The sequence below is a fragment of the Cloeon dipterum genome, chromosome 2, assembly GCF_949628265.1.
Source record: "Cloeon dipterum chromosome 2, ieCloDipt1.1, whole genome shotgun sequence".
Lineage (NCBI taxonomy): Eukaryota > Metazoa > Arthropoda > Insecta > Ephemeroptera > Baetidae > Cloeon > Cloeon dipterum.
This window is the reverse complement of record NC_088787.1, coordinates 29,579,254-29,595,306: the sequence shown is the minus strand read 5'-3', so window position 1 is coordinate 29,595,306 and position 16,053 is coordinate 29,579,254. Positions and strand designations below refer to the sequence as shown.

At 37.0% G+C, this 16,053-nt stretch overlaps 2 protein-coding genes across 2 annotated transcripts; both read right to left on the bottom strand.

Moving 5' to 3' along the window:
- Window positions 1–336: 336 nt before the first annotated feature.
- Window positions 337–12,933, bottom strand: LOC135936692 (phospholipase B1, membrane-associated-like). The gene is made up of 9 exons (XM_065479603.1): window positions 12,707–12,933; window positions 4,900–4,991; window positions 4,038–4,211; window positions 2,885–3,140; window positions 2,012–2,238; window positions 1,783–1,942; window positions 1,576–1,718; window positions 1,339–1,513; window positions 337–930 (listed from the first exon to the last, which is right to left on the bottom strand). Exons 3-9 carry the CDS (start codon window positions 4,203–4,205, stop codon window positions 767–769), a joined length of 1,293 nt encoding a protein of 430 aa, XP_065335675.1. The 5' UTR covers window positions 4,206–4,211; window positions 4,900–4,991; window positions 12,707–12,933; the 3' UTR covers window positions 337–766.
- A 1,456-nt stretch (window positions 12,934–14,389) lies between these two features.
- LOC135935485 (uncharacterized) lies at window positions 14,390–15,198 on the bottom strand. The gene is made up of 2 exons (XM_065477871.1): window positions 15,027–15,198; window positions 14,390–14,815 (listed from the first exon to the last, which is right to left on the bottom strand). Exons 1-2 carry the CDS (start codon window positions 15,060–15,062, stop codon window positions 14,486–14,488), a joined length of 366 nt encoding a protein of 121 aa, XP_065333943.1. The 5' UTR covers window positions 15,063–15,198; the 3' UTR covers window positions 14,390–14,485.
- Window positions 15,199–16,053: the final 855 nt, after the last annotated feature.

Below are 16,053 nucleotides of genomic sequence, written 5' to 3'. Positions count from 1 at the left end.
CCTTCTCCTTAGTAAGAGAGATTAATGTTCGATGTGTTGGCGGAGAGTTAATATTTCAGGTTTAGCGCAAGAAATCTAGTTTCCTGCAAGTGTAGGAGATCTAAAGTGCACATGAGTAAGGTGACCGACTGCTTTTCCTCGCGCACTCGTCCGACTTTCTCTCCATGGATGCACTCTCAATGTGCATGAAACACTTTTCAACTGCACTCACTTTGCACTAAAAATAGAAATCTGCAGTTCTTGATCTTGATAATTGTTAATTAAATTGATATTTCCTCTTTTATGGTTCAGCAAAAAATGCGTGGTAAAGTTGGGAAACATGAAGAATCAAAAACATTTAATTTTCTCACAAGTGTTTATTGTCAAGTTTTTCACAGTTGGATTTAATTTGACAAGACTGTGTATAGTTTTTGACAAGTCATATAAAATTTATTTTGACGCATTAAAAATTTTAAAATCGCATCTTTTTGTTTTGGTCTAAATTTAATTTAAATTTCCTGCTATGAATTGTTCTTATTTCTATAAATAAATCACAGCAGCATCAATTTCATAATTCTGGTACACATATCTGATAAAGAAATATGTTCAAATAACTCGGACAAAATATGCAGTATAGTGATACGAAATAATCGTTCTTGATTTTTATCCGGTAAAATTCAATGGATGCTTTAAAACAAAATGGGTTTCGTTCAAATTCAGTTGAGAGTAAATTTGATCATGATATAGGAGTTCACACTCAATAAATAGATCGCACAGGCACTGAATCCTATTGGCGTCCAAACTTGTAAAAGTTTTCAGAATTTTGTTTGGTGAAGAGGAATGGCGCTTTCGGTGATGGACACTTGAACGGGTGCATCAGACTGTTGGGAAGATGGCTCTGCGTTTTGTTCCCCACTGGTTCTAACAAATTGTTCCAGTACATGTTGGCCACTGAAAAAAATACATATAAGCAAGATACCACTCTCACATTTCCCATGGCAAAGTTTTTAATCACCATATGTTAGAAGCCATGATAAAGAAAATTGTATTGTGGTTGAATTTATTTAAATGAAAATCCAAAAAATTGAATAAATACCTACAAACTTTCCAATGCAAATTAAAAATTTGCGATCGTTAATTAAAAAAATGCGATTATCTTTTATGAGGATCTAAATATTTAGTTTCTGTTTTATGCAACCCGCGCAACTTGCATGTCTACAAAGTTGCATGTGTTGTCGGTGGCTCCTACAGATTAGGCCTTCAAATGCAAAAAATTAACGTTTTTGTACTGGCTATTTTTAACACAAGAACTACAATTGGATTTTATGTAGTCTGTATCATGAACTAATGATTTATTACTCATTGCATGGCCTTTCTGGCTGAAGTGGAAGCAGTCGTAGGTGATGTAGCTCGCGTCGACTGCCATTTCAAACTTTCCAGACTTGATTTCCGACCAAGGCGCGTCTAGAACCTTCAAGAAGGGCTGGAAAACAACAGTGAAGTCGGGTTTGCTGTCATACTTCCCGCTCAAAGTCTACAAAAAGGTGTAGATAAGACAGGACTCTAATTAAACATCATTCTGTGCGAAACACTTGCCAGCATTTCTTCCGCCTTTTGGTATTCGCGCACCACCTTCCACATATCTTCGGCTTTTTGTCCCCTGTGGTAGCAGGTACAGAAGAGCCTGTGCAGAAACTGGCACGTGTAGGTGGATGGCACCCTCTTGCTGGATAAAACGTCTGGAAAAAAATAGTTTAATTATAAATAATGTTCCTGTATCATCTTGAGATGCTCTCAACTTACCAACAACCGAGACGAGGCTGACAAAAGTGCGAGGTAAATGTTTTTGCAAGTAGTCTAGTGCCCTTTCGATTTGACGCCGATGCTGCTCGCCAGTGTTTTCTTCTGGTTTGTAGCACTGGCTTGAGCACAGGTCATTGGCACCAATCAAAATGGTTATCAACTAAAAAACGATCCAGATGTTAAACAAAAGAGAAATAATAAAACTCCGAGAGGTGAAATCAATGATAACCTTCCAATGCTTTTGGATGTTGATTTGAGAATCTTTTCTCATTCTGGCGACCAAAATTCTAGCTTGCTGCAATAGATTCTCGTCCGCCGAGACGGGGATGGCAACGTTAAGTCTTGAGTTGGGCGAATGGAACTCGCCCTTGCCAGTCGAATAGCCTCTGAGCCGAGGGTTGAACTCTTTTATTATGTTTGGCACTGTCAGAAACTGGTGCCACGTGCCATCACCACCTAAAATTTTTCTATTTTAAATCATTCCCCTAGTTTTTTCAAAGCAAAATGTTAATTATTGTCATTTGTGATCATATCAGACCGCATGCAGTGGTAATGAGAATTGCAAAAACCAAATCAACGCACGGGCAAGGAAAAAAGACGCTTTTTATAATTAAAATTGAGATCATTACGATTTTTAAGTTCATTTCATAAAATGACGGCAAATTATGATACTTAATTTTTGCATAAAACTTCATTTAGAGAGAGAATTCAGTTTAAATGCAATTTTCAAATGATTGAGTGTAAATAAGCGTAACTATTATTATTAGTCAGGCGAATTTTTGACAGAGAGCAACTATATTTGAACAAATAAAAATTAAATTTATCGTTTCTTAAAGCCATGGTCCTCTTAATGTTCACTGCACAGTTGAGTCAGTTTTTCAGTCAGCCAAGTGAAAAATAAATTTTTAAGTACATACACACTGCTGTTCTTTTATTTATTAGAGAACAAACGTGACTCCGGCTTACTTATTCCATCGATAAAAATATTTTTGATGCCAAATTTTAAGAATTATTGACATATAATTCCTTTTTTAGCGGAACAACTGGCAAAATCTGATTGGGAAAATATCTTTTCTGTAAAAATTTGGGGGCGAACTCGCACCTGCACACCAGGAGACGCCTCTGTGTTCGAAGAGGGTGCCCATGGCGAACTCTTCCATGGCGCCGTTGCCCGCGATCAGACTGTCGCCGAGGGCAGCAACCACGTCGATGTCACCTGGCCGCAGTTGGTGCACCGAAGTCGGTACCGTGTCGGAACGCATCTGCACATTGTCGCAAGGCAAGTGCATGCTCTTTGGAAAGCGCTGCTGTGTGCGCGCGGCGCTCACGATCTTCGGATAGCGGAAGCCTGGCTCGATCTGCGAATTTGAGTGATACCAGTTTAGGTCTAAAATTCCTTTTTAGGGCGGCAAAAGAAGAAAGTTAAAACAGGATAACAGTGACGTTGTTGAGAAGAAAAAGAGCACGTACTTGCTCAGTCTCATTACAGTGTGCTGGCGAGGGTTAAATATAATATCATTTGCCCCCTCATTCCCCTAAATAACAATGAATATTAACCAAACCTTGAAATGAAAATAAAAAATAAGGTAGTCTAGGCTGAATCATAACATTTAATCAGGCAGCCATATTCAATTAGTTTTCTGGTAAATTTTTAAATTGGTATTCATCTTGAATTCAACATTATGTAAATGTAGTTGTTTGAGTCATTCAACCGGTATTTCCTTCTACTGTCCAGAAATCTCCAGGGAGCTCGCCCATTGTGAGTCACCAGAAAAGATAACAATATCCTGGTTACCAAATCAACAAAAACAATGTAATCAGCCACAGAATGTTAAATTTCAATTTTCAAATTTAATTACCTGTTGAAAACCTAAATAAAATTTAAATATTTAGATCCCTTCCCCCCCCCCCCCGAAATGTGGAATGCATTCACAGCAAAAAATCTAATAATTGTGAAAAAGAAACTATTTGCAATGAACTTTATTGCAAAATACAAGAGCATGGTGGGAATTTTTAAAGTCATGATTAATTGCCTGGTGGAAGGAATTTTTGTGAATTTTTCAATGGTACATTTTTCGAATTCAGGTGAAATTAAATATTGCTTTAAATTAAAACCAAATTCAATTAAAAATATGTTATCACACCGCCACTTATCATCACGAACGAGCATTGAAAAAAACACACTACACTTGCTTCCACTTAATAGATGCTAATGAGTCTAAAAATACCCCTCCTCACTGACAACAAAGAATTACCTGGTTTGTAAATATACTGAAATTCGTATTGAACGGCCACCATTGTGCCTCAGCCAGTTGCTGCAAACACAGAACGAAGAAAAGCACAGTCCAAAATCTGTGCAGAAAGACGGTCCTTTGGAAACCGCTGCCTCTTTTTGCAAGACCATCCAGAGGCATTCTCTTCATTCAAGTCTAAAACAAACCAAAATTTCACGTTCAAGAGGAAAAAATCAATCATAACATTTTGCTATCATGCGGGTAAACTTTGCCACTCTGCAAGGCCATATATATGCTAATACAATATTTGTTAATAATGGGATTTATTGTACACCAAAGGCGCGCCACACTAGGAAAATAAATCATTTTTTGCCTTGATCTTTGTGAACATCTCGAATTAATTTCTGGTAGTAAAAAATACATTGCTTGACGTAAGAAACACGAAAGGTATTTACGTCATTGGCCTTCATTTTTTGAAAAAAAATCGAATAAAAAAATCAGACAAATGATTTTATGAGTTCATGATGACTTTTGAATATTGCTGCTGGTCTTTATCTCATTGTCTGATATGCCTAGTGACGCAATACGAGCATGAAAAAGTCGAATAGGTTTAAATTCAATTTAGAATACCAAAAATTCATTAAAAATCCTATGTGTTTCATTCCAAACAATTCGCAAAACAAATTTCAACAAGATTTTATCTCAATGCACAAAATGTCATCTCATGGTTTGATCTAAACTGAAATAGTAAATAACTCATAGAAATAAATAGCCGCTTGAAATATTAGGCTATTTTCAAAGACGGATGCTGAACAAAACAAGTGGTTTTTGGAAACAAAGAATAGTATATAGTGAAGCGGAAAAGAATCGTTTGTGTACTCACCACGCGCGTGGCGAGGGCGATGGTGCGTCGTCCGCAGGATCACAGCCGCAAGTGAGGCTCGTCCATCAGGATGCTGCTAACCTCGGCCTTAACTGTGAGCAGGGAAGTAAAGTACATAAACACTCCACTCAATTATGTTACATAAATCCAGAGTGTGAGATAAAAAAAACTTCAACGCTGTGCTGGGAGTCAACCGAGGCCGTCTTTAAACTAGGGGCCTCAACCGCAACACCACTGCATTTCTCAATTCAATCAAATCAGTGTCGGTTAATTTTGAAATTTTTAGCTAGAGGAGAATTAAATTCACACCTCATTACCCAGATGCTATTTTTGTACAAAAATTATATTAACATACAAATAATATATTGACAATTTTTGATGGGAAAAAATTTCTTCATGGACTGAGAAAAGTTTTCGAAGTTTACTGCCAGTTTTGACATAATTTTAATTCAATTTAGAGCAATACAATTTGGGGTAAATTCTCATTTAGCTCATAATAATATATCTTGCTATATAGTTTCTTGATTTTGTTGATAAGCATATAATCAAGTAGCATTTATTAAGCAGAATTTGCGTCTTTAGATTTGGTTTGATAATTTTCCCATTGTTTTAAGTGTTCAAATTATCCATACTTTTTATAACATAGAACGCATTTGAGTTTATTGAAATCGTTTTTAATAATCGACTGGTTAAACATTTCTTTGGAACATATTTCCTTCTAATATCTCAAAGAACGACAGATAAAATTATCATGCAGCCATTAGATGTTTTCATATCGATCCAGACTGGTGGTTATGTGCCCTAAAAGGACACAAATTTGCGCATTTTTCAAATTAACTTTTTTAGAAACACCGCCGTTATGCTAGCAAAAGTCAGGACTTTGGAAAGATCCGGTAAAGACTTTGGTAAATTAATGAACAAACAAAACGGCATGCTTAAAACAAAAAATATTTATTGTCCTCTATATCATGATTATTTTTCGTATGTGCACACGCAAAACCAATATTTCCGCATTTATTTATATTTTAGCGATGCGCGTTAAGGGCCAATTAACGAGAAGGTTCCGTCGAGTTTTACTACACTACAGGCACGGAGGTAGAGAGGGGGATTCATTCACCTTGACACTGAGCGCTTTGATCGTCGTGTGCTCAAGAGAGCAGAAGGAAATAATGACGAGCGGCATCGCAGAGATGAAGATGCTGCTGCTGGTTAAATAATTAAGGTGCGGTCGTGGCCGGCATCAAATTAAAAAATCGTGTCTCTCTCTCTCTTTCTCTCTCGGATTGATTACCCATCTATGCGCTAACGTGATAATAAACAATCTCGGTGCTGATAGATACATTAACTTTCACTCTGGATTTTTGTTTCAGATGTGTTTTTCATTGGATTGTTTAAGAGCGGTCCTTGAGAATTGGAAAATGATATAATAATGTGTGCGCTGCGTATGCAGCACGTCAATTTTAGGATTTATGGTGCGTTCAGAGATTTATCTGCGTTTCCTTTCAACCATCACCCGTCCAAATAGAAAATTTCTGTGAATTACGAGTGCCATTATTTTACTCTAACTAGGTTTATTCTTCAGGGCACGTTCCTCATTCCAATTGTTCCCACAACCTTGGCTCCATGCATCAGTCACAATGGGACTGCGCGCTGTCAAGCTGATTTCGCCTGCTTTATATTACACGATGCGGAAGTATATCAGTCTCTTGACAAAATTAAAATTGGATGTGTATTTATCTGAGCTTTTTTTCAAAATGTTTAAACGCAAAAAAAACTTACATCTAATTAAAAATCCTTTTTTAATTAATCCTTTTGAAATTTTCCAACAATTTCCGATCTTTAAAATAGCTTTAATTTCAAGGGAACCTGCACGGTGGTTTTAATAAGTGGAAATTGCTGGAATTTTGTTTTTATTTTCATACGCAGCCAAATAATCTCACCCCCACAATTTTATAAAAAAATCAACCAATGAAACATGTTCACTTGACACTATAAAATTATTCTTTAGCAAAGAAACGAGTGGAGTGTGTACATATTTGTCTTTCATCATCAACCTCATCATTCATTGTTACTTAATTCGCTGAACTTGGACAAGCTGGCTTCCCTTTGATTCTTGCTAAGGAGGCTGAAGCCTTGGAAAAAGAAGCAATATCAAAAGCTGCTTCTAAGCCTCATTCCGCGTCTCATTGCTGCGTGCAACTTATTAAAACGCGACTCTCTTGCTATATTTATGGCCCGTCTCCCATTGACAATTAAACGAATAATAGACAAACATCGCGCCTTGAACACTTAAGGTCCCAAGGAAAACAACAATTCTTGACTGGGATTATCATTTGTCTAACTTATGAAACGTGTGATTATTGGGACAGATTTTATGAAACAGCTTTTTGCGTTAGGTGTCTTCTATGGATTTCACAATCGACCATTAAATATAAGACTTGACCTTTTCAACTTTTATTGCAAATTTCTTTACTATCTCTCTTAAATGGATTGTTTACATGATCTAACTCATTGGGTCTCACTTGACATAATTTTTTGGACTTTTTTTTAGGCGCAAAATCTTGTTTGACTTTTAATACTCTGGTGAACAATTTAAAGAATGTACGCAGCTATATTAATCTATATCGAAAGGAAATCTTTTTTCTCAACTCCTAAAGTCGCAATCTGTGCTCATTTTGACTGTATGGAAATATCACCTTATTTTGGGAAATAATTCTAAGAAGCAAATAATTTAGGAAAGAGTTCTAAGTGACAATTACTTAACTCCACATATTTTCTTGCATATTTGATTCAACTATGTGCGTGCAAAATAGCTTAACTGCCGGCGGCCAGGTGGACACCGTTTGGCTTGAGCTCGTTTGCAAATTATAAAAATGAACATGGTGTTTCCAGTAGAAGAAAGTTGTTTGTTGCCGCCGATCCGCGCGGGAAAATTACCCGCTATTAACTTGTGCTCATTGCATAATTTTTAATGCTTGACAAGTGCCAAAGAGCCATTCAATGACAGGTGAAAATATCCAGATTTATTGTTGTTTTACGCAAAAAGAGTTCTTCAATGCCACCTGTTCACGTTCACACACAAAAAGCACGGTAATATACTTTTATTGCGAAACAAGAGCGCGTTCCCCTTTTTTGCCAGCTAAAGAGATGCACTGTTTATTAACTTGATACCACAGAATCAAATGAGATATTACTCTTGACATGTGTATATGCGTTTGTGTGTAAGCGTAACCTTCATTGAAAGGTAATCAGTGCAGGATTGCGAAGATAATATGGGAAAATAGAAAAGAAAACCAAAGCTTCAAGATCGTCAGCAAGGTCAAATTGAAGTTGAATTAGTTTAAACTGTCTAAATATCATAATTATTTGAAAAAATTAGTGACCTCTTTAACCATTATTATTAATTAACAACTGACTCTCGTAGAAACATTGTAATTTTTCTTCAAGGTTTCAATTTTATAGACCGTTTCAGAATAATGTATTAATTATAATAAAACAGCGCTCTCAATTACATTTATTTTCCTTTTCCTGGTGTGCAATTCTTCTTATCGTCATTTAAAACGAGTTAGCAGCGACTGTTTCACTTTTTCAAAGAAATGCCACTTAATTTATATTCATTCCTACTGGACAATTTGCAACTGCTGATCAGTTAAGAAGAAGTTGCGTGCATTTTCGCTTTCTTTCAAGCCTTAGTGTGCGATCAATCAGTGCCTGACCTAGCCCAAAATCGAAGGTGAAAATCACACATTCCTCGCTCCTGAATAAGCACCGCCCGTCCCTTGGGGAAATACGATTCACGCAGACAGCCATCGTGTCGACAGTTGCTGTATTATTTAAATGTTAAAGCTGGGGAATGAAGGAAAGTGAAGCCGGAGGTTCATTCGAGAATACATTCGTTGTGGGCGACAATTTTTACTAAAGAAGTCAAATCTTGACAGATTTCAGAAGAGAAAAATTATTCTAGGCATATCTCATAAATCTTTTGCACCAAAATCAGGATATAGATTGAACAAAGAGGTTAATTAATTGTGAAACAGTTCCGGAACAAAATATTTTTCCCCGCCAATTAACAACTTACTGCTCTTATTCAAACATTTTTGTGTTTTGTAATTCTTTGTACATTAATATCCTTAGAAAAAAAACTGTGGAATTTATGAAGAAAATTAAATATGTTATACTCTTAATTGATAATAATTAGGGCAGGGAAAAAATTGCTACAGAAACCACTTGATTAAGCTTGTACCATTGGAATTCTCCAGTAAGAAATAATACTGTTTTAAGCTCGTTCCGTGGTCAGTGGTTTTGAACTAATTGAAATATAAAATGCTACGTTGCTTTTCGCCAATTATCTCTATAATATTGAGGATTGTGGGATTGGAGTCGTGTTAATCCACTTTAGAGTTTATGTTGCAAAATTTCCAAGTGAAACGTATAACTGTGGAGTTTCATGAAGGTTATGCAATGTGCAATTTAACTACAGCGTTGATTTTAACCCTTTTTCTATGAATTTATAGGCTCTAATGGGAATAATTTGCGTATACAATATGTTGAAGAAGAAATATGTGGTCAGATATATTGGAAGAAAACGTAAAATGCTCCAGGAGGATAGATGAAAGAAGATACAGAGAAGAAAATAGGCATATTTTGTACTTGTGAGCCGAAGTTGACGATACCTCTACTCATTACTAGGTGTGGGGAATTTTTCCAGTTTATAGTGAAATAGAAAATTTTGCATGAACAAATTCAGAACAAACTGCTTTGAATCTAAAAAAAAATAAGCTTACATTTTTGTTGGTATATGGTATGTTAAATTCTGTAATTTTTGTCTCACGATTAGGGCTACAGGAGAGACCAAAACCTGTTCGAGATGAAATAAAATTCAACATTTTGAAAAAAAAAAAAACAACGAGAGTACGTCAATTTTTTCTTCAAAATTCAGCTACTTAAATTGAGAGAAAAATAATGTCCGTATTACAAATTTTGCTCACTGCACCTGTCCAGGAGCGGAAATTTTCAACCAATATTTCGAACATCAATATTACTATATAGTTTGGCAAATTTTGTGAAATTTGGTCACGCTTGTTAAGAAACAATTAGAAACTACGTGTTCAAAGAATTTGCCGTTCGGTGGGTTGGTGTGGCTATACGCACACGCGAATTCCGGAATGCAAGAGAAAAAGCCAGGGGCGAGTCATTAGTCCACATACCGGAGCGTCTGCCACCGCGCGCGCGTCCTATTTCTCCTCGAGCTCGAGCTCGTCGAACATACCTCGCAAACCAATTAATCAACGATTTTCTCTCTCGCTGCATAAGAACAACAAGGTGCGGAACACGCCGAGAAAAGAGTTAAAAAAATTCCACTCAATACTTTCGGCGTCAAAAGCGCGCCGAACAAGGAAAACAACTTTTCCCTCCGTGTCCTTTTTGCGGCATCGCTTTTTCTTCCGCACAAATATTCAAATCTTGATTGCAATTATTTACCAAGCGGGTTTTGCGCCACCTGTGTGACAATTATTCGGACGCATAGCACCGTTGCCGCACACACAAACCGACACTTTTGGTCACATCCTAACATGACGTAAGGTAAAACTACCTTCCAAGTTGAGTCGCACGTGCTGTTCCGCAACCTGGCTATTTGTGTGAGTGCATAAAATTTAGATAAAACTCGTCTGGCTGATCAAAAATGGCACATGGAATGAGTCTCATCCAATAATGTGTCAGTTGCCTAACTGATAATTGCTTGAAATCTCAACTCGTGACAAATCTGGACACCAATTGGATTTTGCCATAACTAATACCAACATTAATTTGTCACTCGAGAGTGAGTTATGGATACACGCATTATCGTTTTTTTAGACACTCCTTAAACCTCAGGCCACATGGAGCTTTGTGAATCTCTCTCAAATTGGCTTAGACGAAAGTTATGCGTAAAAGCTTTAATGCTTAGTTTTGAAAGTCGAAAACGCTTTAAAAATTTCCCAAACAAAAAACGATTTTACACGAGATGGAGGATGAGTATATATTCTTTTTTATTTAGAATTTATTTATGCGACAGTTCGCATTCCAATCACAAAATTAAAGAAATTTCAGTCATCGCTGGTAAATCTAAAATTAGAGGATAATGGTAAAATCCTTTAACCTAATTTTGAGATTTTTCCACCGAGGGATTTGTTCTTTTTATAGAATTCCTTCTTTGAACTTCATTTTACGTGAAGTCGTCATTTCCATTCTTCGTCAGACAAACATATTCTTTCCAAAAACAATGTTGTCTGATTTGCTTTCTTTAATTCATTCCGTCCAATTACACAAAGATAAGAATAATTAAATGAACATTAGATCTAAAAAGCTCAAGGTCTGATGCTCGTGCGAATCCGATGCAAAGTGCACGCAATAGAAAAAGCGCACTCCTTTTAATTAATCACTTCATGCTTGGAGTAGAAAGACACACGATAAAAAGAAGGGCAGCGAGTAAAAAAGCATCACACACGCGGTTCAAACCTCAAAAAGCAATAACGGTTAGCAGGATGTGAGCGCGTATCCCACGCGGCCGAACCAAAAGTAAAAGTGGATATTCAGTCCGGCATAATTTATTTGTGTTTGTTCATTATTATTTTCACGTGGCGCATTAAAAAGGACCGCCGGCTGGCTAATAGGATATATGAAAATTTTGGGTGGCACCCACGCATAGTGCGCACGCGAGATTAAAAAAACCCATGAATGTACATGTGCACAAAGCCCACATTTGCTCACGACGCGTGCAACGCAAAACCCTGCTTTAATTCACCGGCGCTTTGTGTGGCCGCCGAAACCATTATTTTCGTTTCCACTAGCAAGCGTGGTCTTGAATTTTAATTTTCCAGCGAAATTTGGGCCAAAAAGTGGGCGGTGCTCTGTCCGCATCTATTATCGTAAAATTGAATAGGCCGACAGCCTATAGCTGACAATAAAGTTTCTTTGTTCCAAATTGCACGTTTCATGTGACAGTTAGCTCTTAAATCACTCGTTAAATAACTGCGTGATCTTCATTCAACGCAGCATCATAGTTTACGTCTGGACCTAGCCTGACGGTTTATTTTGCTTCAATTGCACAAATAATTCAAACTTTTCTCAACAAAGGAAGCGGAATGGGTGACTTCAAGATGGTAATTTGTACTGAATGGTGTTGCGAAACATTAAAGAAATTTAATTTTATGTTAAATTAATAAAATTTAAAATGTTATATAAAAATTAGGTTCGTGCATAGAATATTCTCAACGGTAAGCGACGTGTAATGAAAAAAATATATTTCAAAATACCAATGATACCAATCGTTTGAGTTTGCACGTGGCGGCTTTTCACCTTGCTCTCATAAAAGGTCACACAATGCTAAATTTCAAATTTTACACACGCCATGATTTATGATTCCAGATGCAAAGATTACTTGCGCAATTTCGTAAAGGGTAAAAATTAAAAATATAGAAATGGAAATTTTTAACCCAAATAGATTTTATTGTTCACAATTTTGAATAATGGAGAAAGGTTTTGTACTCGAGAAAAACAGTTGAAAGAGAAAATTCTGTTCAAAATCACAAAAAGAATGATTTTTAATTTTTATTGCCTTTGGACAATGTACCCTGTTTGTGCAATTTCACATTTCTTATTATATCATTTTTTTAAACACTATTTTGATTTTTATCTCTCAGGAAGTTAACTGGTTTGACCGATCCACGTGCAATTCCTAATAAAACACAGGCCTTACATATAAACAGTGACTAAATAAGAGGAATAAAAAATTTTGGTTGCTGATTAAATCAACCCCATCACGCACCTTCTCACTTTAGTCCACGGCAAACTCCTTATCCAAAACATAATTTCGTCTCGTGTTCCTTTGATTTCAAAAGGCTGAACCGGCAGAAATCACGTGCGAACTTCAACTGGACCAGGGATATCGGCGGCCGGCACTTTTAGAGAATACGAGTGTGCGTATTGCAGACGCGCGTTTCCACGTAGCTCTCGCGAAATGATACACGCGGCGGAATTTTCGTACTGAAGGCTGGATATTTACTCGTCTCGCTCACAATGAGGCGGCGGGGAAAGAAATTGAATACACAGCTCCTGTGAGGCGCGTTGCACGGCTGGCATTTTCAGTATACAACCAAGCGGCCCCACTACTCGCAAGAAAAATTAAGTCGAGTAAAGAGAAATTATCTAGCTTCACTGCAGCTTAGACAAAAGAAATGGGTAAATTAATCTTCATTAAACTGAATTCTAAATACAAGCTCTTTGGGTCATTGCGCCGTCTTTTAATGCATCTTTTTAGATGATAATATTGACATAAATTATTACGGATTTTTAATTGTTTTGATGGATAATTTTAATTGCTGGGGATTGTACAAATGAAAGCCAAGCAGCTAAAAGCGGTAAAGGTCTTGAGTCTTGTCCTGTTTCGCGGCTGAAATGAAGAAAATCTCTGTGGAGGAGAATATCCACACAACAAATTCAGCAAAATATAAATACGTGCTGCGAGTTAATTTTCACGCGACTGAAGTTCTTATAATTAGGTCTGCAATAATAATTATAAAACTTAAGGAAGAAAAACACACGTTAACGTTCTAAGTGAGCTCAATAAAAATAACGGGCATTTTCTACAATTTACGAGCATGTAAATCGATAAGTACATGGAACTAATAATGCGATTGTTGCGATGTTAAATACCAATGCACGAAGACTTCTCTTTTTATCGGCAAACCTGAATTTTTGAAAGCAGCCCTCGTCTGAAGGTTAAACAGGTTTTAAGACACCTTGAAAATTTACTACGCTGTAAGAAGAGGCGAGTGATCTCAAACTTTAACCAATATTGTAACTATGCAAAAGGCTTATACCAATGTTTAAGACGAGCTAAAAAAAATTGTTAAAGAAATTATTTTCATAATGGTCATAAGGTTTGTTAAATTAACATTTAAAAAGAATATATAAATTTTTTATAGAACTCTCACTCTTCTAATAATATATTCCTATTTAAGTTTGTAGATAATTTATCTCGGCGTATAAGCTATTTTCACTTGACCCCGCGTAGCCATCACATTTTGCACAGCGGGATCTCTCTCTCCGTCGCTTGTGCTCTCTGTGCGCAAAAATTACAAGCACTTAAGTTCTCAATTTCTCTTCCCTACGCTGATTATTGTAATCAAGGCTAGCGTAAACGGCTGTTGATGTTTCCTACGAAATTTGCTCACGTTTGTTTTCACGGTTCCGTGAGCTATAACTAAGGTTCATGCTTGCGTCGCAAATTGCAAAGTGGGTATTTTTGACAAGTCCATTATGCTTCATTTTTAAATTCAGATGATAAAAAGTATTCATGGGCCTAATTATTTTTGTCCATACTATAGGAATCCTAGCTAACAAAAATAATTACTTTTGATGAAACTCACTGACAGCGTTATTATAGATAAATTAAAACGTTTAATTTACCTAATCCGTTGGTATGGTTCAAACAATAAAATAAGCGTGATTAAAAACCGTCAAATTCGTAAAAATTTATTTTGTAGACTAGACTGAGAGATTTTCAAAGCAAACAGAACACTTTTACGATCTTCATTTACAAACATCACGCCTTCTCTTTTACGTCGTCCTGAATCACGGGTGCTTGTTTGCGTGGCGCTGGTCCTCCAGCTCCCAAGGGCAACCTGGGAGGGCACACTGCCTCTTCCAGCACAGGTGGAGCGGGACCTCCAGCCCCAAGGGGTAAGTGTGCCGGATCATGCAGGGCCATTCCGCAAACGGCGGGGCCATTGGGGTCTGGTTGCCCCTCCTGGGTCTGAGCTTGGGCCGCTACCATGCGCTCGTAAGCGTGCGGCGGTGCTGGACTCGGAATGGGCTCTCCTGCCCTCACAGGGGGGCCGAGGAAACGAGGCGGCGCGGCGAAATCTCGCACTGGCTGGAATTGGAATTCATTATTTTCTCGAATTTAATTTAACTTCAACTTTTGTAACTCTCTGTTGGGCGTATTTTACTTTTGCTATACTAACATTTCCCACCGTGATATATATGTATTGTTTGAACATTTCTATTCTAGTTTATGTAAATTTTCTTGGACTGAATTAAATCAGGGCAAGAAATTGTAATAAATGTTATCAACTTTTAAGTACCTCCATGATGCTTTCTTCTTTTGCAGGAGCAGCCATTGTTATAACTTGCACAAATCCACAACAACCCACAGGTAGTTTAAAAACGATCTAATCTTTCAGAGAACGACGCAACTCTTTAAATACAATTCCAGGCAAGCGATAACAAGAAGTGAGTAATCCATCTAATCTTACCCGCAAACACCAACGCAAACATCCCGAATGAGATTGGCAAATGAAGTCTCGCCCACACAGTCGCAACGTCAGCACTCGATCTAAAATGTGCGGGACATAGGCGTGGCTGATAAATTATTTTTGACAGTTGTGAATCACACAAAATTATGGAAAATTCGATGATGACTAATATGCAGGTGAACCAATCAGATTGCTCATCTAATAAAATCGGAAACTTTACTGCCGTTTTAATATGAATATGATAGAAATAGGAGTAGTTCAATACACAAACTGAAATTGTATCAACAATTTTCTCTCCTCGTCGGTTGAAGGGGGTTATTTTTTTAATTTACACCTAAAAAAATCTACCCCGAAATTATACACTCATGGTTCTGTCTCACAGTTTATTTTTTAGATGGAGTTCTCGACGTTTTGATAAAGTTTTGTTCATTTAATATAAATAATCTAAATGAAAGTTATAGGAAACTCTCTCATGAATGTCATATTTGAACAAAATGTGTGTTTTTGTAACCTCTGCGGTTGATTATCCCTATTATTTGTTGACAGATGACAAGACTGAATAGCAAATCAAGGATCTTTTGTTTGCCATGATGACCAGCAAACACGAATTTTATTTGTTGGTTTTTCACGCAGCAAGTTGAGAAATGTGATGTAATCATCCGATAACATAAAAGACTCAGCTATGTGACTAGGTGAAAATGCTGTGCAGTTTCGGCCTAGCGTTGCTTTAAGTAAACCGCCGCACATTAATGCGCTATTTGCGTGCAAAAGCTTGATCAAAAAGAGTGATTGCACAAAGAAGCGCGTGACTGACGTAAATTATGAAAGTCATATGCACAGCATAATCGTATAATAT